The 23,073-nt window shown below is 56.9% G+C and overlaps 3 protein-coding genes and 1 long non-coding RNA gene across 19 annotated transcripts in view; all 4 read right to left on the reverse strand.

Annotated features, from left to right (window-relative positions):
- Window positions 1-1,230, reverse strand: part of FEV (FEV transcription factor, ETS family member) — a 3,670-nt gene extending 2,440 nt beyond the window's left edge. The window contains exons 1-2 of the mRNA XM_011285579.3: window positions 1,008-1,230; window positions 185-259 (exon numbers count right to left, since the gene is read on the reverse strand). Of these exons, the coding sequence (XP_011283881.2) occupies window positions 185-259; window positions 1,008-1,059 (127 nt within the window). The 5' untranslated portion in view covers window positions 1,060-1,230. The remainder of the gene's footprint in view (window positions 1-184; window positions 260-1,007) is intronic.
- A 4,410-nt stretch (window positions 1,231-5,640) lies between these two features.
- Window positions 5,641-8,897, reverse strand: CRYBA2 (crystallin beta A2). Its single transcript, XM_006935581.3, has 5 exons — window positions 8,792-8,897; window positions 8,448-8,612; window positions 7,536-7,677; window positions 6,248-6,390; window positions 5,641-5,843 (listed from the first exon to the last, which is right to left on the reverse strand). Exons 2-5 carry the CDS (start codon window positions 8,606-8,608, stop codon window positions 5,696-5,698), a joined length of 594 nt encoding a protein of 197 aa, XP_006935643.1. The 5' UTR covers window positions 8,609-8,612; window positions 8,792-8,897; the 3' UTR covers window positions 5,641-5,695.
- A 4,606-nt stretch (window positions 8,898-13,503) lies between these two features.
- LOC109502875 lies at window positions 13,504-17,777 on the reverse strand. 2 transcript variants are annotated; one of them, XR_002161764.2, is made up of 4 exons: window positions 16,715-17,777; window positions 16,269-16,388; window positions 14,579-14,680; window positions 13,504-13,778 (listed from the first exon to the last, which is right to left on the reverse strand). It is a non-coding gene; the product is annotated as an uncharacterized LOC109502875 (long non-coding RNA). The 2 variants fall into 2 exon arrangements; XR_002744934.2 differs by having other exon boundaries at window positions 16,269-17,777.
- An 870-nt stretch (window positions 17,778-18,647) lies between these two features.
- The window catches only part of CFAP65 (cilia and flagella associated protein 65), a 35,415-nt gene continuing 30,989 nt past the window's right edge, over window positions 18,648-23,073 (reverse strand). For 14 of the 15 annotated variants that reach the window (XM_045034493.1, XM_045034489.1, XM_045034490.1 and 11 more), the window contains 7 exons: window positions 22,918-23,025; window positions 21,585-21,629; window positions 21,177-21,379; window positions 20,762-20,890; window positions 19,768-20,256; window positions 18,938-19,075; window positions 18,648-18,833 (listed from right to left, as the gene is read on the reverse strand). In XM_045034493.1, coding sequence (XP_044890428.1) covers window positions 18,701-18,833; window positions 18,938-19,075; window positions 19,768-20,256; window positions 20,762-20,890; window positions 21,177-21,379; window positions 21,585-21,629; window positions 22,918-23,025 — 1,245 coding nt within the window. In that variant the 3' untranslated portion in view covers window positions 18,648-18,700. Of the gene's footprint in view, window positions 18,834-18,937; window positions 19,076-19,767; window positions 20,257-20,761; window positions 20,891-21,176; window positions 21,380-21,584; window positions 21,630-22,917; window positions 23,026-23,073 lie in introns of those variants that run through there. The other variant, XR_006583548.1, reaches the window with a different exon arrangement.

Genomic DNA, 23,073 nt, shown 5'->3' on the forward strand with positions numbered 1-23,073 from the left:
AAGTGCATGCCCCCTCTCCTCGGCCTCCACAGTATGCCTGCACCCTCCCTTTCCAGAGCCCTGCAGTACACATCGCTTCCGCCCTCCGATCGGGTGGCCGGTGGCGCCCGTCCTTTTAGGGTGGGTGCCCCGGCCTCCGTCCACTGTCCTCACCCCCCCCCCCCCAGTCCGCGGGCCAGCTCACCTTTCTGTACCGCCGGGCTCAGCGGCCCCCACCCCGGGCTCTTCCCATCCTTGAAGAGACCGTCTCCGACGGGATCTGTAGCAGCGGGAAAAAACAGTCAGGAGGACCGGGGCGGAGGTTGTGGACTTGACCGAAAGGGCTCCGGGCCAAGGCTCGGGAGGGTGGGGGTGTTGGGGGTTGATTCCTGGGTGCAAGGCTGGGGGCTCGAGCCGCCAGCTCCTCCTCCCGGAGCCTGGCCTGGGCGCGCGCCGCGCGGAGCCCCTCCATAACGCCCAAGTCAGGAAACGCGTCCAGGAAAAAGGAAATCCGCTTTCCGAACGGGCCGGCGGGAGCCTTATAAAGCCGAGCAGGCAGTGCGCCCGGCGAGCGGGAGCGCCCGGAGCCCATCGGAAAGGAGAGGAGGGCGCCTGGAAGGCTGGGCTGGTGGGAACGCTCGGAGCACGGAGGTGAGGAGCCACGAGGGCGCAGGGGCGACGCTCAGCGGACCACAGCCTCCCAACGCTGAACGCACACGGAGTCAGTCCCCGGCCACACCGAAGACCTCTGCTCCCCCTACCAGGCTTTCTCAGCCCCTGAGCTCCCGCCCTCGGCCTCCCAGGTTCCCAATCTGCTCACTTGGAGTCCTTAGACCTCGCACTAAAACCCCAAACCTCTCCATCTGCCTTTAAGGTCCCCCGTGCCCTAGATTGCTCAGTCTTCCCAGCAATCCTAGTGTCTGGACCGCATCCCCTTCCCTTGGACCCCAGCAACCCCTTCCCATGCCCTAGTCCAAACTTCCGGCCCCAGGTCCCGGTGCCTCCAGCCCCCGGCTGGTCCCTGGTACCTGGCAGGTACATGTTGATCAGCAGGGGCTGGGAGGCGCCGCTCTGTCTCATCGCCGCCAGGGACTGGGTGGTGGGAGGTGGGGGGGGGGGATGAGAAAGGGGGGAAGCGTCAGGCTTTGCGCTCCGGGGCACGGATCCCCGCCGGAGGCAACCGCGGGTGACAAGGAGAAGAAGACGGAACAGGTCCGACAGGGCCTGGCGGGAGGGGGCTGCCCGGGTGTGGCGGGGGATGGAGGGGGTCCTGGAACGATGCTCCCAGCTACCAGGCTGCTTGGAACCCTCCGGCCCCCCGCGCGGGCAGGGGCCGCAATTTCCGTTTTAATTAAAGCGCTGCTGCCTCGGCCCCCCAGACCCCGCCCCCGCCCCTCTTATCGCCCCATCGCAATAAAGTCTCCGACGCGCCGCGCCGCAGCCAAGCGCACCCAGCAGCCCCCAGCGCCCCGCAACCCGGGAGACGCGCGGGGGATGGGCCTGGGCCTCCCGCTCTGATAGGGGTCGGGAGCGCATTTCTTTTCCGCCTCCGTGACTCTCAGCAAACAGCGAAGGGGCAGAGTACCCGGCCCACCTCGGACCCCCGGGGCCACAGCCCCTCCTTCCGCCCATTCCCGCCCCCATCTCGGCTCCGCTCTCCTCCCCCTTCCTCCCCCCACCCCCGCCCGGGTTCCCGTCTCCAGGCTGCGTTATCTCCATCTTCACTTTTAAATTTCCGCTTCCCTCCCTCTCGCCTGTCGCTCCGCTCCCGGCCGGGCAGCAGTTGCTCCCTTTATCTCCGCCCCCTCCTCCTCCCAGCGCCTTCTCCCTACTCCTCCTCGCCTGCTCTCTACTCTTCCCTGGAGACCCGATCTCCTTCCCTGTTTCCCTCTTGCTTTGGCCTGTTCCCCTCTTGCTTTGGCCTGTTCCCTGCCTTTCCAGGTCTCCCAGGCCTTTAGGCCAGCGCGGGGCCGTCTCCCCCCACAACTTCAAGTGGGTTGCCCCTTCTCCCCCTTTCTAGGTCTCTCCTTCCTCATCTCCTCTCTTCTATGCCATCCCCCTTCCTGTTTCCTATGTCTCTCCTTTTCTCATTCATTTGCTCCTAATTTGTGACATGTGGTAGGCTCCTCTTCCTCCCCAAACTATAGCTCTTCCATCCATCCCCTTCCCCTCACCCCAGCCCACTATCCACCCTCACAGCTGCTCTCATCCTGGTTCTCTCTTAACAACTGGTACCTTGTTCTAGCAGGAGGAAAGGGGTGGAAACAGTGTTGTGTACTGTCTAAGGCCCCCCACCCAGGGCGGGAGGAGTTGTGGAAGCTGAAATCCATTCCAAAGATGCTGGTTGTGTATTAGCAAAGCAGATGTGGTTCCCAAGTGGCCTGGAGTCTCTGTGGGGCTTCCTGGCTCAAGAGAGCCTAGCTAAGGAGGGATGCTAGCTGAAGATGAGGCTCTGGGCTAAGAGCCCCGCTGCAGCCATGCAGCAGCACCTGGTGGCTACTGTCCAAACTGACACTGCTTGTGCCCAAGAGATGAGGAGACCTGGGGCTTCAGGTTACACTGATTGGAGTGGGCAAGTCTCCTGCAGAATCCATGATCCAGGGGTGCCTGATTGAGGATGGCTGAGAAGCCCAACTTCGGGGGTTCAGCAGGGAGGGCCCCTGCTCATTCCTCACTTGCTGTAACTGCGGGAGTGTTCATCTTTGCTGATGGAGGGTGCAAAAGTCAGAAGGAGCAAAGGAGGAGTGAGGGAGGCAGAGCCCAGGGGGAAATGGGAGATCTCAGGATGCCAGAGGATCCTAAAGGAAGAGAGATGGGGCTTCAGGATGTGGATGAAGAATCTGGGGGGAGCAAAGATAAGAGGTTAGGATCCTCCCTGGGGACCAAACCCAGGGCTTCACAGGAGGGGAGGGCCTAGGGGTGGGGTTGAGGTCCCAATCTCTTTCCTTCATGCCTTCATATTTCTTTCCTAGATAGAAAATGAGGGGCAGGAGGTCAGAGCTGAGAGAGTGGGGAGGCAGTGAGGTTCACCCACATAATGCTCTCAGCAGAAGGCTGAGACAGAAGGGAGAGATGCTCAGAGTTGGGGGTCTATCCAGACATCCCAGCTCCAGACTGGTGAGGGATCAACAGCTCAGGCTCTGTGCCTCCACCTCACTGAAGACTCAGGTGCTAGAGGGGTAGGTGAGCTCTGGAAAGAGTTTGAGAGGTGTCCCCCCCCCACCCATCCCTGACCCTTGGGTCTTGGCTGCACCTGAAAGGAGAAGACCTCCTTCATCCCCTTTGGCCTTGGCCAAGTGCAGCCAATGGATGAGTCCCAGGCAGCTTCTCCTGCATCCTCCTTCCAGCTGGCTGGGTGACAGTCCCACAGGGTTCTGCTGACCATCAACCTGCCTAGAGTGGGAGGAGGTTGGAAAGGTGGAAACACTCAGTTCTAGCCTGGCCTCTGCATCCCATACTCCTTAGTTTCCAGTGTGGGAAGCGGAGTTGGACCCCTAGGTCCAGGAAAACCTAGAAGGTTCGTGTTGACAAAGCCTGAAGCAAATATTAGCTCTCTCAACTCCCAGATGGGGACACTAAGACCTAGAAATCGGAGTGTCCTATTCAAGTTCACGCTGGCAGTCCCTACAGCCATCTTGCTGACTCCTCCCAGAAGCCACAGACCCTCCTAGAAGGAGGGCAGCTTAGCTGATGGTGGATACTAGATCTCCCTTTGTCCACTGGCTACCCTTGCAAAGCAGAAAGTGGAGAGGTAGACTGCTGGGCTCTGAAGCCAGTTGGTCTGAGTTCTGGGTTCAACTCCAATTCCCCCATTTCTTACTTGTACAGCTTTGGGGAAGTTAGTCCCTTCTGCTGTAAAATGGGGATTACAGTACCTACCATACAGAATTACGAGGCTTATATAACCTGTGCTGAACACTCAGACAGGCTCTATACACATTTAGCTAGTGTTACTATTACCATCCCCCAAGGGGACATTTAGGACCAGGAAGGAACCCCAGGCTCTTCTGGGACCCAAAAAGTTTTGGGGCTCTGCTGAGGCTTTTAGCCACAGCTCAGGTCAGCTTCCCCTTAACAGCCTGGATTTGGGGTCAGGAGCCCTGTGTTCAAGTCCTGACTTTGTCACCCTTTAAGTGGATGGCCTCATCAAACCTTCTCCCTCTCAGCCCAGCTTCGTTGGTGAAATGGATGAAGTATGGAAGGTGTTAGGAGAATCAAATGTAACAGGGGCCATGGACTCTAGAACTCATCCGGGTATAAAGCAGAATTCGTACCCTACCTAGAATTTTGTCCCATGCTCTCCCGACTTAACCCTAGGATCCATGGATCGTGGGATGGGGGGTAGTGCAAGGGAATGAGGGCCCTATGTTGACTGCCCCAGTGCTTTTCCATAACACCACAAGCATTTTCAGTGGGTTCTCCTTGAATCCTCACAACACTGTGAGATAGACAAGGCAGGGATCAGTAGCCCCAGTTTACAGGTCAGGGAGTAGAGGTTCACGGATGCTACATTATTGGGTCCCAGGTGTTCTGACTTCTGGTCCAGGGCTCTTTCTAAGGGAGCAGATGCCTGACTGCACAGCTGGGCCCTTCGGAATGGCTCATGTCCAAGTCTGACTGTTCTCCCTACCTTCTCTGGGCTTGGGCGATGATCTGGGCCACTTCTCCCCATTGACAGGTCCACTAGGGGCTTGAAAACACAAGCATCTCTGAATGACAGAGTGAGGGGAGTCCCCAGGGCCTTGAAGACCCTGCTTATGAGACTAAGGGTATCATTAACTGGGCCAGTGAGGGAACTGGGTAGAAACTGCTTTGGTGCCAAGGGCTCTGCTACCACACTCAGCCCAACATGGCTATGGTCTTCTGCCACCACTCCAGAAACCAGGCTCATTGTGGTCAGTGGCTGTGGGGTAGACTTTGCAGCTGACCAACCCTCTGAAGAGAGGGGAGAGAGAGGAAGAATGGAGAGGGTTCTTGGGAACAGCTGAGAGGAGGCGCATAAAAATGCTTTGTAAATGTTGGAGCTCAATATCGCGAAGGGATTGTTATTCAGACAAAGGGTCTGGGGCTCCACTCAGAGAAAGTCTCCCCTTTCAAAGGCCCTGGGAGGCAGTGGAATTTCCCACTCATTTATCCTTTTACAGTGTTGCTTCTTTATCAGACAGAGATTCTATAAAGCTAGGAAAAGGGTGCAGTATTTACTCAGTTGGATAGGGAGCCAAGCTAGAAGACAAACTCCTGGGAGTTAGAGAAGAATCCAACTGAGCTCCACATAGGGTTAAGTAGGTCCTGCTGTGCATGCTGGTGCCTGGCCCAGGTGGGTGGAATTCAGCTATGAGTGCTGTGATAGGACCGTGTGCACCCAAACCAGAGGATGGCAAAGGCACCATGTGTGTGCTATGATACACCTGGACCAAGCTGATCGGCCTTTATCAGGGAGAGGTGTGGGACTGGTTGTCTTTAACAGGATGCCCAAGGTTCTTAACAGCCATTTTCTCAGCCCTGTCGGGATCTAGCCACATACATCCTAAGCCAGTTTATGCTTCATAGTCAACAGTCCCAAAGCCTGAGGGAAAAGTCAGGTTGACAGGGAAGGACCTTCAGAAGGATTAGGATGAAGATCACAACGCAAGACACCAAGAAAGAGGCAAGAGGGGCAGGCAGGTTCAGGAACCTTTATTGAGGGTCCTCATGGGAGGTGTCAGGGATGTGGAGCTTAGTGCTGGACTCTTCGAATGGACTGCAGCAGCCCAGTGTGGGCCTGTGTGCCAAATTCACTGTAGTTTCGGAACTCCCCACTGTGCCGGTCCCGCTCCAATACATACTGGTAGCCTCGATAGCCTGGGTACTGGTAGGCCACCCACCTAGGCCAGTGAGATCACAGGGGTGGTGAGCAGGCTCTGCCCCCACCCCCACCAATGTCCCCCATTAGCAGCCCTCCTTTTGCAGCCCCAGCCCCTAGCTCCAATGCCATTGCTTCAATTTTCCCTGCAATGATCTCTCTCCCCTATTCCCACTCTCCATTGCCTCTTCATCCATCTTTTTAAAAATCCCTTGCTCTATCCCCACATTGGCCCTCTGACTCTTATTCTCCTATTCTCTGCACCCCCCCCAGTCTGTCTCCATCATCTCACTTCTCCCGGTCCCCCAGTACTCAGCATCTATTTACTATGTCTCTTAGCACCCCATCACCTTTCCCAACCCCCCTCCCTGGTCTCCATTGCCTCCCTTCTCTTCCCATCTCCCCTGTTCCAGTCCTGGGACTCACGCTCCAGAGCTGACTTTGAGAGAACCCACATCCTTGCTGGCCCAGCCCATGGAGGGCAGGGATGGGTAGTCATCAGTGAGTTCAAACTTGCAGCCCTGGAAGTTATCTCCCTCAAACAGGGTCACACGGCTGTCACTGTGATTCTGAAGCACAGGAAGGTGGGAGTGGTCAGGTTAGGCCCTCCAAAGAGGTATTAATGGGTACATTCTCAGCCCTACTCTCCCCACCTTGCCACCCAACACAAGCTCTGCAGACACTTTGGCTCCACAAGCATTCCCAAAGATCACTCCATCAGGTCCATAGCAGGCTAGGAAGCTGGGAGGCTCAGAAGTCCCTCGCCTAGTCCCTTCTATGGCTTTGGGTTGAGATAGTGAGACTGAGGGTTTCCCAGAAACCCTTCCAGGTCAGGACTAGAGAGCATCTTGTAATCTGGACCTCTTTGCAGAAGGAAAATCAGGGATCCTGAGAGAAATTTGGCCCATGAACCAAGGCAGTTTTCTTAAGGGCCTCATTGACTACTCAATCCCCTGTGCAGCACCTTGGGAACAGCCTCTCATAGGGTAAGGCCCAACTGAGGGGTGCCAGATGGCAGAATCATAACAGACAGGCCAGGCATCAGTGTTGGCTGAGTCTGGGCTTCCATAGTCCTAGGGCCTTCCCCTCCTGGAATATAGAAGGTAGGCTGAGTCAGCATTTGCTCTTTGCCCTCTACCTCTCAGCCCCAGGCCTCAACAGTAGGGTACCTAAGTCAGCACAAGTGAGAAGTGAGATCCTCCTGTCCAGTGATTCATTTGATTCATTGCCAACACTTCCCCCACATACATACACACAGAGATTGATCTCTTCTCAACAATGATCCCTGAATTGAGTTCTAGTCTCATCACGTTAACCCTTGTGTCCGAGGGCAAGTCACTTTGCCCTTCTGAGCCCCATTTCCATACCTGTATATGAGGCTAACAGCAGACGTCCCAACCTTACAGGACTGTGTGATGGCAGAAGCACTCTTTAACAGGTGTGGACGACATGACGTGAGGAACATGGGTGCTCAAGACAGGCATGGGCTTGGTGCTGTCCGTGGTGCTGATTTTTGGGCACCTGACTGAGGTCCACTGTCCCAACTTTCAGGGACTCTTCTGGTTCTGGAAGTAATGCCACTACCACTCATCTAGGAACTGTGTTTACACATTCCCATACACTGGATGGACAGCCTTTATGAGGTGCCATCGTGGGGTCAGGGTCTGGAGTGAGGAGGTAGGAAGCAGAAGGGGAAGGGGAAGGCTGTGCTTACTGCGCAGAGCACTGGCCGGAAGGAGAGCAGCTGGTCGCTGTGGTGGCCGCCACTGCCACTCCAGGCACTCCAGCGAGGATAGTCACCCTTCTCCAGAATGAACTGCTGTCCCTGGAAGTCAGGGTACTCAAAGGCCACCCAACTGGGGAAAAACAAAGAAAGCTGGGAGGCTTCTGCCCCAGGCTCACTCCTTCCTCTGTCCCCACCTTGATTACTGTGATCGAAAAGACTGAGAACCCCATCTTTTTTCTCCAACCCCAAGTCCTTACCCTGACATACACAGCACATGGCAATATGGCCCCTCTAGAAAAACTAAAGACCGTATATAGCTGCTATCTGGGGTTTCAGGGATCCAGGCTTCCAGCTTAGCCTCCCCAGGATGAAAGGAATTTTCCGGGTTCTGAAGATCACCTACCAACGGTTCCTACCTCGAGGATTTAGGTGCCTGCAAAGGTAGGTGTAGGAACCCCCCAACCTGCGGTGGCAATCTGTGATAACAACAACCTGCAATAATCAGAGGCCTCAGCTCTCCCAAGCGCCCCAGGCTCTCAGAGACCAGGATGGAGCGAGAGGAAGAGATTTAGCTTCTTTTGTTACACCAAGTGCAGAACTATCTAGCAGCTGCACAGAGAAAAACTCTGGGGAGGAAATAACTACACTGGGAACCCCTTCAGGGTTCAGGCCCATCTCACGGGGCTCCCAGAAAGGGTTGCCTCTCGCCTTTATCCTTTTAGTTCACATGATTTGTCTTGTGGCACGTGGGGGAGTTCTGGGAGGCCAAGGGGTTTCCCATGTTGGTCAGTCTCAGGCAGGGCTAACAGTCTGGGAAACGGAGGGCCCAGCCTCGGAGCTTAGGCCAGGGGAGCCCGGCGGCCCCCAACCCAGCCCGGCCGCGCCTGTACCATCACTCACGCGCCATTTTCCACCTTGACGGAGCGCACCCTGCGCAGGCCTCCGCGCTCGGCGATGTTTGCGCAGTCGCTCAGCAGCCTGCAGCGGCGACCCTGGAAGTCCTCCTCGTCCCAGAGCGTGAGGCTGGCGGGCGGCGGGCCCGGCGCGGGGGCGCTGCTCATGCCGCTGGGGAGAGAAGGGTGGGACCAAAGGCTCAGCGTCCCTCAGCCCCCATCCGGGGCCCAGGCTCGCCCAACCCGGGTTGGGGGTGAAGAACGCGGGGCTGGACCAGGGCCGCTAGAGGCTCTCCCTCACCTCGCCCTCCCCCGCCCCGGAGAAACCCTGCCCCAGCACGGAGTATTCACCGGGTGGGTGAGCGCGGTACTGACGGAAAAATGGAGAGGCTGCGCGCGGGCCGGGCGTGCGGGGCTTTATACCCGGCCTCGCCTCCCCTCCCCGCATTCCCTCCCGCTGGGGTGGGGGGAGCTGAGTCAGCGGGCAGGCTGCGGTCAGTTCTGGTGTCCTCTGGGGAGCCGAGGCCTTTCCCAAAGCCACCAATCTGGCCCCAGCCCTCCGGGATTACAATAGAAAGTGCTGAGGCACACGTCCCGCGCCCGCCACAGCTGAGGCTGACTCCGCTTTTTCTTTATTGGGGGCCTGAGCCAGGCAAGGCGCACCCGAGCTCTGGGCAGAACGCGCCCTCCCTGGCCCGGACACTTAGGGATGGAGATACCAGGTCACCCTGGGGCCGTCCGGCTAAGACCGCCAATTCTTGACTGGAGGGCGCGGGGAGTTCTTCCCAACGTCCAAACTCCGCCTCTTCCTCAGGCCTAGGTCAAGGCCTCTCTTTGGGGCCACGCTGGGCAGGGAGGGTAGACACGACTTTCCGCAAGAGACTTTCCTCACGCCCCTCAGTCCTCTTTTCCCCGGAGGATTGGCCCGTTGTGGCTCCTTTCCACCCAAGCTTGAGTTCCCAGAACCGGTTCTGCGGTCCTTTCACCCGCAGGACTCGCCGCGAGGCGGCGCTGAACTCAGGGAGAGTGAACCGCCCAAGGGAGGGCGCGGATTTACGAAGCGCTTAGAAATAATAGTAGCTAGGGAAGTGGCTCGCTGTGGTAGGTAGAAAGAATATTTCAACCTTAGCGCGACTCTCCCAATCGCCACACCAGCTCCAGGGTCTGAGAGCTCTGGTTGGGAGTGAAGGGCCAAGGCTCTTACCCTCATTCCCAGCGCCCTGTGTGTCGGGGAGAAGTGTGGGAGGGAGAGGAGGAGGAGGAAAGGCTTGGCGACCTAAGGGAGGCTCCAGGGAGGACATTTTCTCACAATTGACCGCGGAATGTCCCAACCATCGTAGCTCTCAATGAGGCACAAAGACTTCTGGCAAAATTGTGAGTTTTCCTTAATGGAGAGGCTATTCCAGCAGAAGTGGAGGGGAGAGTGAGAAGGGAACTAATAATATTTTGTTGCTCCTATGAGCCAAGTGCTTTCTTTATAGACTCAACAACAGTCGAGAACGGTAGGCTTGGATATACAGATGTGGGAACTGAGGGTCAAGGGTGCGCCGACCTTTGGCCAGATTCACAAAACCGGTGTCAAAGCAAGATTAGAATTTAAACCTTTTGACTCCAAAGCCAGTCCTCTTGCCACTCAGCCTCCTGTGACTAAAGGCCAGATGCAGCCACCTCCAGCTCCTGGCAGGCTAGCCATGCTGACCGTCCATCTTTTCTCCCAACTGCCCAAAGCTCATTTCCACCTCAGGGCCTTTGCATTTGCTGTTCTTGTTGCCTGGAGTGTCTTAGTCAAAGACTTTGGCATGCTGGCTTCTTTATTACCTCCTGAGTGATGCTGTTCCTGGCATTTACTATTCATCATACCACCCTGTTTTCTTTTCTTCTTCTGTTTTTTAAAATGTTTTATTTAATTTTCAGAGAGAGACAGAGCAGGAATGGGAGAGGGGCAGAGAGAAAGGGAGATACAGAATCTGAAGCAGGCTTCAGGCTCTGAGCTGTCAGCACAGAGCCTGATGCGGGGCTCAAACCCACAAACCCGTGAGATCATGACCTGAGCTGACGTCTGAAGCCCTAGGCTTAACTAACTGAGTAACCCAGGCACCCCTCACCCTATTTTCTTTACAGTGTTTGTCACTCTAAAGCTGTCTTCGTCTTTTGTTTATGTGTGTTTATGGCTGTACCGAGTGTCTCCCTTGCTAGAGTGTAAGCTCTGTTTAAGGAGGCAGGGGCTGTGTCAGTCCTGTTGTTATCCTCAAACCCAGCATGGTGCTGGACACATAGTAGGTGCTCAATAAAACATGAGTGAGTGAGGCAACAAAGTGGTCAGGCTGGGCCATATGTCTGGGGGGAGGGGAAGAGGAGTAGAGGAAATTACCCAGTGAGAGAGCTAGTGTAATGGTTTGCCCACTCTACCAACTCCTCCCCACACACACACACACACAAATTCTGGAGTGCTGAGAACAAGTGCTGGGAGCCACTGGAGCCTCCCTTGGGTCTCTCTTTTCATTGGTAAGGAATAGCTATTGAGGATCATAAGGTGTGTGAAGGTGAATACCAAGAATAAAGTGCCCTAAAACTGAGAAGTAAAGCACAGTTAGTAATATTTGAGTCACAGCAAGGACGACCATATGGGGTTGACTGGAGACGGGGTCAGAACCATGCCAATTCCCTGATTCCCTACCCTTGGTGGGCGGTGGTTGGAGAAACACAAATAGGGTATACTTTCCCCAAATCCATAAAGAAGTACAAACTATCGAGGGAGGCAAGAGCCAGTCCTGGATTCTTCGTGTCCTGGCCCTTGGACTTTGCCTGGACATGGTGGGAGGTGAGAACCTGAATCTCTCCTTCCCTCCCTTTCCCTCCCTCTTCCTCCATCTCTATCAGAAATTCTGGATTCGGCCACCAGGAGGCGCGGGCGGGACGCGCCGGAGGAAGCGGGCGAAGAGGGGTGAGATGGCTGAGGGAGTTGGTCGGGGGCTGAGGTCGGAGGGGCGGTGCGCGCGGGTGGCGAGTGCGTCAGGCTGTGCGTCTGCGCTGTTCCGTGACGCTGGCGCTGGGTGTCAGCTTCGAAGGTGCGCTGGTGTCTTTTAGATGGACAGTGTGTTTGCGGGAGGTGGGGCGGGGGTCCTGGGCGCGGCCCTGAGATTGGGGCTCCACCTAGGTGGGCAGTTTCCAGTTTCTCAGCTGGCCAGACAACCACATTCTACACGAGGGGCGCGCGCGCGCGGGGTGTGTGTTCACAGGCCAGGGAAGTAGTGGGGAGGAATAACAGCTGAGATCCAAATTAGAATTAGGAATCAGGCTGGGATTTGGGGGTGGAGACCCTTTGGGTGAAGAAGGACACCGCCCCTTTTCTAGTCCTAAATTCGGCTTTTGGCTCTGCTCTAAGAAGCTGTGAGGCACTAGCCAGCCTCTTCCCTCCTGCATACCTCAGTTTCCTCATCAGGAAAATGGTGTGTAGGGCCCATTCATTGCTCCCCCTAGTTGTAGATGTCTGTGCCCGGCTCTCTCAGAAATGGGCACACCCACAAAGACCACCGATAGGCAGTTGCCTAGTCGTCTCTCAGGGTCCCCACATCCCCCAGACCCCTCCCTGGCTCTGGGCCTCAAAGTCATGGAGAAAGGGAAGAATGAGCCCCTGAGGGGAAGGGGCTGTCAGGTGGCCCTGCCTGGTGTGCTGGAATGGGACTCTGGGATCCCTGTCCCTTTTCTGTGCTATGGACCCCTGTCCCAGCCTCCTTTCTCCTTTCTCTGGTCCAGCTCCAGCCCCCCAGCTTCCCCCCACCCCGTCCCAATCCCCTCCTAGCCCCCTCTCAACCCCCAGCAGCTGGTCCTGTTTGTTTTCCCAGCTCAGTTGCGCTCAGAGCTTCCTGAAGGATGGATGCACAGGTGGCTTTGTTTGCCAGCTCAGCACCCTCACCCCTACCTCCTCTGCATCCACAGCCTCAGCCTTTGGGCATGGAGGGGGAAGTTAGACAAAAAGAAAATGGTGTCCCCAGATCTACACTGTCAGGAGACCTCAAGATCTCATAGGGATCTCATCACCCTCAAAGAACTCCTACCCGCACCCTATCCAGCCCTGCCTCTCTTATGAGGACTTTCAGTTCCATAGAGAAATCTTCAGTCACCTTCCTCACAATTCTTCAAAATCTCACAAGGCACCTGAGGATCCCAAAGAGAAACCAGCAGACTCAGTCCTGTGTTCTAAGAACCTGTGAGGCCCTCAGACCCCAGTCAGATACCCATCCCATAGGGGACGTGCATGCAGATCTGACAAAGAAACACTTAACCTGATCCTGGGCTCCCACCCAGGTCTCTATTCTCTCCATGTAAAGGCCCTGAGAATCCCCAGGGACATCTCCCTCACCCATCCCTGAACAGCCTGACTTCTCCGTATGGCCTGGCAGCTTAGAGCAAGCACCCAGTGGCCAATGTCCTCTCCTCAAGTTGGTCTGCTCCCACCTCATTTCACTGGGAAATCAGTCAGGGCTTTGGTGACTGAAGATGCAAATTCTGTGACTGGGGCCCTCCCTCCCCTGGTCCCACCACCAGCCTCTTCTTTGCAGCCTCACTCCCCCACCCTCTGCCTCGCCTCCCCCCCCCCCCCACTCCCCCTTCTAGAGCCTGGAACTGGCAGAAGGGCACTTTCCCTGGGGCTGTGAGATCTGGTCTCCTGGGAGACAGAGATAACTGAGTGAGAGATCAGTTCAACTCAGGCAGGGTCCAACAGCTGGCCCCAAAAGAGTGGGGGGGGGGGGTCCTGTCGGGGCGGGAGCCCCACCCACATACCCATTGTCTTACCCTGCTAGAAACAGAGCCCCTCTTCTCTGCCCCTCAGTAGGGTGAAGAGCTGGCTACCATCCGGGGAATTGGGAGGCCCCTCCCACTACCACCCACTCACCAGACGCAAAGCGATGGGGCTCACACAGGGCAGCAGGGAGAGGGCACGCGCATACATGCATTCACACGGTTGCAGGCACGCAGACAGATCCGGCAGGCATCACATGCGATCACTCTCCTAGGATTCAGTAGACCCCTCCAAATCACACTCATTTATGGGCACACACTTGTTCACTCGCTTATTCCTCAAACGTTTAATACAATGTGCTGTGTGCCACTCTGTGCTGGGTGTTGGAGTCACACACAAGTATGCCCTTCGCTTACACATGCACATATCCCATTCCACGGCCACGGAGAGGAGGAGAGAAGGTGTCTCAGTCACCCGCCCCTGATCATACAGACACTGAAGGGTTAAGAGTGCTCTGGAGTCTTGCGCTAAAGCCTGGGTTCAAATCCAAGCTCCCCTGCGTATAAGCTGCACTCTACTTCTCAGTTTTTCCCTCTGTAAAATGGGGACAATAGTCTTAAAAAATGTGGTGAAGATTCAGGTGCATGTAAAGCACAGAACTGGCGTGCCATACGCACCCAATAAATGTTAGCTGCTCTGTCATTGTGGTTGTGGTTATAACTGGCTTTGCGGCATGGTTTCCCCCGCCCCCCACACCCGCAGGCTGGGCTGGGCTGGGCTGGAGGGAGGAGTCAGGGCAGCAGGCAGAGCTCTGGGATCTGCATCCCCTTTTCCACATTGGCCTTGTGGAAGCCAGCCTAGTACTCAGGAGGGAGAGGCTTCCTGCTTCACCCCATTCAAGTTGCTCTGCCCTTGATCTCAGTTTAGGAGATCATGAGTGGGGAGGGTCCGAGGGGGTGTATCTTAATGTCCTTTGTTCTTGTTCAGGCCTCTGCTCTTCTGGAAAGAACACTTGAGAGTGGAACTGGGGACCTGACTTCGGGTCTGAGGCTTTTCTGGCTCTATAGGTGCCCTTGGGCAGGTCATTCCCTCTCTTGAGGCTCCAGTTTTGTACTAACTGCTGACCCTGGAAGGGCCCTCCCAACCCTGACTGCTGTGATCCTGTGATGCCTCAGGAAGGCTCTCTCCCCGCCCCACCCGGCCTCTGCACACCACCCCCCACACCTAGCCAGAGTGAGGGGGCGAGTTGCCAAGGTCGCCATGGGGACTAATCTCTAAGAAGGTCAGTGAGGCTCTGGTTCTGCCTTGGCCGGATGGGGATTAGCACCTGGGTATGAGGCCCCCTCCCCCCCCCCCCCACTGGTGCCTCCACTCCCAGGTCCCCTGACTCTCACATAGACCCTGGGTACCCTCTGCGTCCAGAGGTTCCAAGGCTGAGTCACAACCAGCAGGTGGGCAGGGGGTCGGTCAGCTGCCACAGCTGTCTGTTTCTCCAGCTGTGGCCAAGACAGAAAAGGGCAGAGACTGAGTCAGACCCAAGCCCCTTGCTGCTCAGTGCCCAGTAGGGCCAGAACCTTGCCCCTCTTCATCTTTTGCCCTTTAATGGGGAAAGATGGGTTTCTCAAGAGAGGGGTATCAGCCCCACCCCCAGCCCTGGCTATAGAAGCCACTTGTCTCTCCTCTCTTGGGGGTAATTTCCCGCAATGTGGGGTTGGAAGCTGTTTTCACATGGTGGACCCCTACCTCCACAGACACTGTGCCTTCCACCTCTCGATACCCTGACCTTTGACCTGGCACCTTGGAATCTCTCCATCTCTCTGAATTGTGCATCTCTTGTTATGTCACGTTGCCTCTGTGTCTCTGCCTCCGTCCATTTCCTCTGGTTTCTCTCCGGTTGTCTCTGCCCTCTCTCTAGCTCTGGCTTTCACGGGGGATGATGGGAGGGCTGCAGCTCCCCCCCTCCCCGTTCTGAAATCTTCCCTGTGTCTCCCATCCCTTTGGGCTGCACCCTCTGTCTATCCTTCTGTCCTGCTTGTGTTTTCTGCTCTCCTCCTCCCTTCCACATTTCTCCTCCACGCTTTTCCCATCCCACCGCCACCCGCACTCCCACTGCTCAGTCCCTCTTTCCGCTTCCTCCACTACCTGTCCCCTCCCCCGCCTGGGGTGCTGACAGGGATGACAGGAAGCAGGCTCTGGCTAGGAACAGGAAGGGGGAGGGGTAAGGGGGCCCCTCGAACGCCAGCTGCTGAGCACCCCCCCTCCCAAGCCCCGCACCTGCAGGCCAGCCTGGCGCCTGGAGTCTCCGCCCCTGGCCAGGCAGGGAGGAGGGACCTGGATGAGAGGCCCGTTCCCTGGCCCTAGTCTGGAAATGCGGGTCTTGGGGACTGGGAGTGGAGTTCTGGGGGAAATTAGGCCCTGGGGGGGGGGGAAGGCAGTGGCTCTCAGTCACAACGGCCTCTGGTGGCCTGCCCGCTGCTGGCCTCATTCTTCCCACCCACCCCCCCTTAACTGTGGGGACAGTCATTTCAGGGGGAGAGCTCTTCATTGTGCAGCCCCAAGATTTGGAATCCCAGCCAAAGGTGGGGAGTTTTCACCCCCTTCCATGATTAGGGAGGGGAAGAGGAAGCCCTCAACGACACAGGGAAGATGTGCCAGTGCTGGGTCAGGCCCCTACCAGGCAAATCATTCAGTGCCAGGCAAGGAGCAGAGGGCTGGGCCCAGGACGGAAGCCTGGTCGGGGGGCCAGGATGGGGACTGCACATATCCCAGCATGGGGACCCATGGATGCCCCCTCCCTGGGGCTGCTGCAGTCCACCCCCTCCCAGAACTGCCTGGAATCTGTCAGAGCCATCTCATCCCCTCCCCCTCCCTTTCTCTGTGCAGAGGACTCAGCAGATCCCGAAGGCCCTGCGGGTAGTTGGGTGGGGGTGACGGGGGGGGGGGGGACAAGTGGAGGGGACAAGCCAGCACCTCCAGAAGCATCCAAAATGGAGCTGGAAGGGACCAGTGACTCCTCACCCTCCTCTTTCACTGGGGGCTACCTCTGTCTGGGAGTACAGTTCCTACCCCATGATGCTTCCTCACCCTAAGGGGAAACTGTAGCTCCTTACTGCTGTCCAAGGAGGCTTCCCTCCACCTACGACCCTCTCCCTGGGGCTAGACCAGCATCACCATCAATGTTGAGAGAGGAGGAATGACGGACACCTGGAGTGAAAGGACAGAGACTCAGCTAAGGGCTCACACTGACCTCAGGCTGTGTGTGGAACCCTCAGTTCTAGACTCTCCGGGGCAGGAGGCCAGGGGTCTAAGGCAATCTCCACCCCCCCTCCCTCATGTCAGATCTTAACACTTTGACTCCCTGCAGAAGAGGGACCGGCTGTCTCAGGTTTGGTTGTGGCTGATGACCCGTGGACTCCCACCTAAGATGAGGGCCACTGAGACCCACCCTCACCCCCAGCTGCATATAACAGGAAGCCTTGGGATTATGAAGTTTAAGAAAGGTGGTTGGCTGTGGTGCCTGGGGACCCCACCTGGCAAGGGCTACCAGGCCCCATTTGTCCTTTTCCATCTGTCTGTCTACAGTCTGTCTGTCTGTCTCAGACACGGGAAGACTGAAAGAAGGGCCAGGGAGATGGCAGGGAGCGAACCCTCAGGATGTCAGCACCAAACAGATGTGAAGGAGCAGACTTGATCTTCATCTGGTTCTAGCTCCCCCACCCTGATTTTCCACACCTCCTCACAGCTAACACTCCAATCCCTCGAAGGCCTCCAACTTCCCAGGTAAGTGGCTCAGCATTATTGCTAGAAGCCCCGAAACCAGGATCTGGGCACTGGTGAGGCCCTTGCCCAAGGCCAGACCAACCCCTCTGAACATACAGGAAAACCGAGGAAAGGCTGGGAAATGACTTGCCCAAGGCCAGAGAGGTCGCTGGGACAGAGAGGGACTAGAAGCTGGGTTTCCACCTCCAGAAGGGCTCCTGTCTCGGCCACAGCCCCCTATGCCACCCGGTGGAGCCTACTCAGCCGGCCCATATTACCCGGAATCGAGCCGGGCAGCCCCGGAGTTGCGGGCAGGATAAGGCAGGGCGGGCGGGGCCGGATGGGAGCCGGATCTTCCCCGGGAGTGGCTCGCAGCCTCTCCGACCCGTATGGCGGCGGCGGCGGCGGCGACGGCAGGTGCCTGCGTGGCGGTCGGGCCCGGCCCCGGGGCAGGTGCTGAGAGGCCACCCCTGCCTCACGCGAGCCGAACGAACAAAACGCTCAGGTCCGGTTTGTGCGAGGGGCTCGTCGCGGGGCGGGAGCGGAAGGCCCGGGGCCTGGCTGTGGCCCTTGGTGATCTCCTGTCCTGGTCTTCCGCGAGCACAGTGCCACACAGCGCTCCGCTAGCCGCCGCCCTCACCTGCGCGCATCTGCGGCTGACACGTCGCCCGCCGGGGCGGCCACCGCAGGTGTGCACCTGGTCCGCCCCTCCCTTCCTGGCCACCCTTCACCTGGCCGGGCCGTGCTTGGCTTGGTCCCCAGCCCAGTCCCCGGAGCTTGTGCGGGATTCTGGGCTCAGCGCGCCCTTATACGGCCTGTTCAGTCCCCGCCCCTAGTCACACACACACACACACACACACACACACACACACACCTGTCCGGGCGCCCGTTTGCTCCAAGCAAATATTGACTCAGAGGAGGCGGAGCGCCCCCACCCCCTCCCCACCCCTGCCAGGGCTCTGGGGCCTGAGCTCTTTGGAGGCCTTGGCCACGGGGGTGGAGGGGGGGTGTCGGGGACCTGGGCGCCTCTGGAACAACACCAGATGTCACTTTTCCACCCACCTGCCTCTGGGGGGGGGGGGGAGGAGCAGAGGATAGAGGCTGCTGGGAGGAGGTTAGGGGGAGTGGGAGGGGAGGTGGGTATCCTGGGGGACGAGGGACACTCCCTAGGCTGGTGATTCAGATTCACGATGGGAATCGCTTAGTAGGGTCTGTGGCCCGCTAGCTGTGACCTCCACCCGCGCCCCAGCGTCTAGCTCAGCCCTCCGCGACGTGCCTTGGTTTCCTTTCCTTCTCAGCTCTTAGCAGAACCCCAGGAGCCCGGCAGATGCTGAGAAAGGGCTGGCGATGGAAGGACCCAGCCTCGGAGCAGGCGCAACAGGGAAAGGGGAGGGGTGGTCACCTCGCCGCGCGGCCACCTGCTGCTTGGACTAGGCCGGGAGCTCAGTTCCTGTCCTCCAGGCAAAGGCCAGCTAGGCCCCGCCCGAAGCGCCCTCCACTGGCCAAACCAGGTCCAGCGCCCGGCAGAGAGCGGCGGGAACTCTAGCCCAGCTGCGCTGTGGAGCGGAGAGGCGCAACTTTCCAGCACCCAAATCTGCAATGAGTCGCTGCAGTCCACCTCAGCCACTCCAACCATCTGTCCCTCCCAGAACGCGCGCGAGAATTCCTCCTAGGTCGGGGAAATAAAGTCAAGGCAGATACGGGGGGGGAAAAAAAGGCTATATGCTTTACTGGCGGGGCGGTGGAGATGGGGGTCCTTAAAGCAGCAAGTCCGTGGGGCGGGGCGCTGACCTCTGCAGAGTGTTGGTAGGGGGCGGCGCCACCGGGCGGGGCACCTCTGCTTGATGCAGCCCGAGGGGCGGCGCCGCCAGCAAGTCTGGAGTCACAATCCTGGAAGGCAGAAAGCCCCAGTAAGGCGTTGGAGAGAGGCTTCGGTCCGAGCCAGCCCGCCCCGGCCGTCCCTCGCGCCCTTCGCGCGCAGTCGGCGCCCCCACCTGGAAACGCTGAACGGGGGCAGGGCGATGACGCGCGGCCGGGAGGTGAGCACCACCTCCCCACGGCTCGCCTCCACCAGGATGTTCTGGATCATGTTCTCCAGCAGCGCCTCCTGCAGGTTGGCGAACGCCGGGAGACTGCGAGTGGCGGGGACACGGGTGTCAGCACCGCCCTCTACAGCGCTCGCGTTCTCTGCTTCCTCTGTGCCGTATACTGTGTGCCCTGTGCTCTACGTGGATTCTCATTTAACTTCCTGCCCTTCCAACACTATAAGGCATCCTTGTCCCAATTTTACAGACCCCCAAATTGGGGCTTAAAAGGGACCAAGTTGCCAAACGTTACACTGGCTGGTGCCAGTGGTGAAATCCGAACCCAGGCAACCGTAGGCCCCATCTCATCTCAGGGCCAGGCTTGGGAAAAGGCATCCACTGGTGGGAGGGTCTCGAAGGGACCAGGTGGGGCCTAAGGAATCCCAACAAAGACAGAAAGCTGCTCCCAGAGCAGCCCCAGGGGAAGGACCTACCAGAAGAAGTGGTGCTTCTCTCTGGCCTCTAGAAACCCATTTAAGAGACTTCAGAGACTAGAACTACCCCCTGGAGATGATGTGCTAGTGAATGTTAATAACCAGGTCTTGGAGGGAAAAAGTAAATCTCAGATCGCCATTCTGTAAATACCCCCTGAAGGCCTTCAGCTCAGAGAGATGGGAGTGCACGCTGAGCTGGGAAGAGCCTTGCACGCAGATAGAGGCTGGCCCCAGCACACCACTGCCTCCCAGGATCCTTCTGTGCACAGCTGCCCTCCAAACCCTCGCCTGGCTCTGGTTCCTCACCGGCTGATTGCCTCCTTCTCATCCTGCTCTTGCTCCTCCTTCACTATGACCTTCAGCTGCTGCTGCCACCTCCATTTCAGGGATTCCTGGGACATGCGCTGCCGTGTGGGCTCAATCGCCATCCAGGGCAACTTCTCTTCCTTCTCCAGCTCCTCTGCCTCCAGCTCCTTCTTGCCTGTCTCCTTCACCTCTTCTAGCTCCTCTTGTTCCTCTTGTTCCTCCTCCAACTCCTCTTCCTCCTCTTTGCTCTTCTCCTCCTCTTCTTCCATTTCTTTCTTCCCCAGGCTCAGTTCGTCCTCCTCCTGCTCCTTGCCTTTGTCTTCCTCCCAGCTGCTGGAGGATGGAGACAGGACTGGCGCTAAGTGTAGGCTGTTGTTCTGGGCCATGAACTTGGCTGACTGCTCACTCCAGAACTGGCAGAAGTAAGGTATCTTCTCCACCAGGCTTTGGTCCATGGCCTCATGGAAGATCTTGTCTTCTAGCAGACCCCTGCATGGCAGGGAGGAAGAGAAGGTCCTTGCTGAGAGGCCTTGCAGCCCCCTGTGGGTCTCTGACTTCCGTGTTCCCCAAGGGGCAGTGCCTGCCTACTATGTCTACAAATGGGTGCTAAGCGGGGAAGGAGACCTCTTAGTTGCCCCCTCTATCCCTTCTTTGGAGGAAGGCACCTCTGGGCCCTGTGAGTTCTTAGAGGCAGAGCCAGGAGGTCAGAGTCACACAGACAAGGGACAGGAGTCCTGGGTAAACAGTGAACTGGCTTGGACCTTATCTACCAGCCATGGACAAGACAAAACTTAGGATCCAGCCCTGAGGATTCCTCTAGCCAGCTCCATTAGAGCTGCCCTATCCTGGGGCCACCAGTGGAAGGACCTTGTAAGGAAGTTCTAGTTTTCAAGAAAGGAAGGGACTTCAGGGCCCATGGGGGGAACCCAGAGTTGGCTGAATGAGTGCAGAGAGATGAGGGGGGTGATGAGGGTCCGGGGGCGGGGGTTGTCACCTGATGATGGCGGTGAGACAGTCAACCAGGAGTTGCTTCTCCTGCTTGGAGACAGGGGCCCACTTGTCAGGGGATTCTTCCTCAGAAGCCACCAACTCCTTCCTGGGGCATTTTCTCTTTGGCAGCTCCCTGGAACAGGCCGTGACATTCTGAGTGGTCTGGGCAAGCCACCATGCTGGGGGTGGGGTCATGAGCAATGGTGGTGGTGATGCAGTCATGAGAACATAGATGAACTTGGGGCAGGCCCTGGCTTTGGCCCAAATATAGTGCTACTGCATTTGGGGAACCAAGCCCAAACCTGAGTCGGCACAGGATCTGAAGAGGCTCCAAGTTGGCAAGGGAAAGAAGGTGGTGGGGCAGGAAGCCTAGTGAGGTTCCCCAGGGGGCAGAGACCCCTCCCTCCCTGAGAGTTCACCGGTGTAAGAAGTGGCGGGGAAAGTCGGAGAAGAAGTTGGCCAGGAAGTAGTCGGTGGCGTGTGCACGGGCAGTGAGGCCCAAGCACAGTATGCCTGGCGAGGGCAGCTGGGGACACAGCCAGGATGGCTCCTCCTTTGAGATCTTAAGGTTCCAGCTGGCAGGCCGGTTGAGAGGCTGCTGATTCTTGATGGGGGGCAGCGTCTTCGAAAAGGGGGAGATGTGGATGACAGGGGTTTGGGGACTCCATTCCCATCACCGATGGGTCCCTAGCTCCCAACCAGGCCTTTAGGGCCAAATAGGGGTGTGACCCCTTCCTTCCAGGAAGCTGGGCCAGCAGTTGGAGGTATCTCTGGAAGCAAACAAGGATCTTTCAATTTATCCCAAGGAGATGGGGTTAGGACCTCACCTTGTACTTCCTCACAGGTTCACAGGCTGTACAATATGCCCTTCTCTGTGGAAGCAAAGAGACCTGTGCTTAGGATATAAGATGCCTAGAGGGACTCCCCTCTTCCTACCCTTCCTGCTGACCCACGGAGGGCCTAAAGCCAATGCCAGGATCTGCCGCCCTCTTGATCCCACCCAACTCCCAGTCACACCCTTTTCCAGGACCTTCCCTAAGGAAGGTCTGCCTGCAGACAAGGAAAACCAGATAACCCAACTGAAGGAAAGAGAAAGAACATGCCACCAAACATGTGCAGGCTGTCCCAAGGGAGCGTGTCCTTGTGCCTTGGAGCTTTGTGGTTTGGTGTGGTAAGAAAATACCCTCCCTCATTAAGATGTAATTCAGAAATCCCTTCTCCCATACCCTCAAGACATGATTTGCGTTCACAGTTGGGCCACAGTTTCAGAGGGGAGAAGTGCTTCCCTGGGGGTTCAGGGTGGTGAGGACAGAGGTGATCAAGGTGCACAAATACTAGCACAGGGGGGCTGTGAAACCAGAGGAAGAACTAAGATGGATGTTTAGTCTCATGCTTATTATCAGTCTCTTCCTATAAATACTAATAGCCATGTTTAGCACATGCTTACCTGGTGCCCGGCACTGTTGGAGGCACTTTTCTTGTATGACCTCATTTAATCCTTACAACAATGCTGCAAAGCAGGTACTATTTTTCTTGCATCCAAAAATATTTTTTAAACTTTTATTTTTAACCTTCTTAATATGGAAATTTTCGAATGTACAGGAAAGTGGAGAGAATGTACAAAGAGTCCTCCATTATCCACCACCCAGCTTCAAAAATCAGTAGCTCATGGCCAATCTTGTGTCATCTGGGCCCCACCTCTGGGCTATCTTGAAGCCAATCCCAGATGTCATATTATCCCCATTTTACAGTTGAGAGAACTAAGATAATTAAATAGCTTGACCAAGACGCCAGAGCTAGAAATCATCAAAGCCAAGCATCAAAACTCAGCAAATTGTCTCCAGAGTCTGCACCTGAACCCACTATACCACACTGTCTTCCAGCAGAGGGTGAGCTCTGTCTTGTTTCCCCTGGGTCCCAGAATTTAGCAGGCACCCATTAAATACTGGGGCTACATGAGGCAGGGAATGGTCAGCCAGGTTTTTGTACCCAGAAGAGAGTCTCCTGGGGAGATGCTATGTTTCGTCTAATGAAAGAAAGCTAATCTAGGGCAGGCTGGCCAGTTTTGCATGTAAGACTACCTCAGATCACTACCTCTGATCCCTCTGTTAAGGCAGTCAGAAGATCTGTGGTGTTCAAGGCCCACTCTGGCCTCCTCACCTTTACTTTCTTATCTGTGATGGTGAATTCCACTTTCTGCCGCACCTCCTCACTCTTCCACTCTTGTAGCTCCTTATGGTACTGATTCAGGAGCTCCTGCTGGTGCACCTGTAGCCCAGGATGAGGACAGTGAAGGCCAAGGTCTGGAGGGTCTAT

This window comes from Felis catus, chromosome C1, assembly GCF_018350175.1.
Source record: "Felis catus isolate Fca126 chromosome C1, F.catus_Fca126_mat1.0, whole genome shotgun sequence".
Classification (NCBI taxonomy): Eukaryota; Metazoa; Chordata; class Mammalia; order Carnivora; family Felidae; genus Felis; species Felis catus.

Bases quoted from the DNA above. Each gene is read 5' to 3' on its own strand.
- CRYBA2 (XM_006935581.3), bottom strand. From the start codon at position 8,608: ATGAGCAGCGCCCCCGCGCCGGGCCCGCCGCCCGCCAGCCTCACGCTC. The intron at 6,391-7,535 runs GTAAGCACAGCC...CCTGTGCTTCAG, and splicing joins TCCGGCCAGTGCTCTGCGCA to AATCACAGTGACAGCCGTGT. The intron at 5,844-6,247 runs GTGAGTCCCAGG...TCACTGGCCTAG, and splicing joins CTCAAAGTCAGCTCTGGAGC to GTGGGTGGCCTACCAGTACC.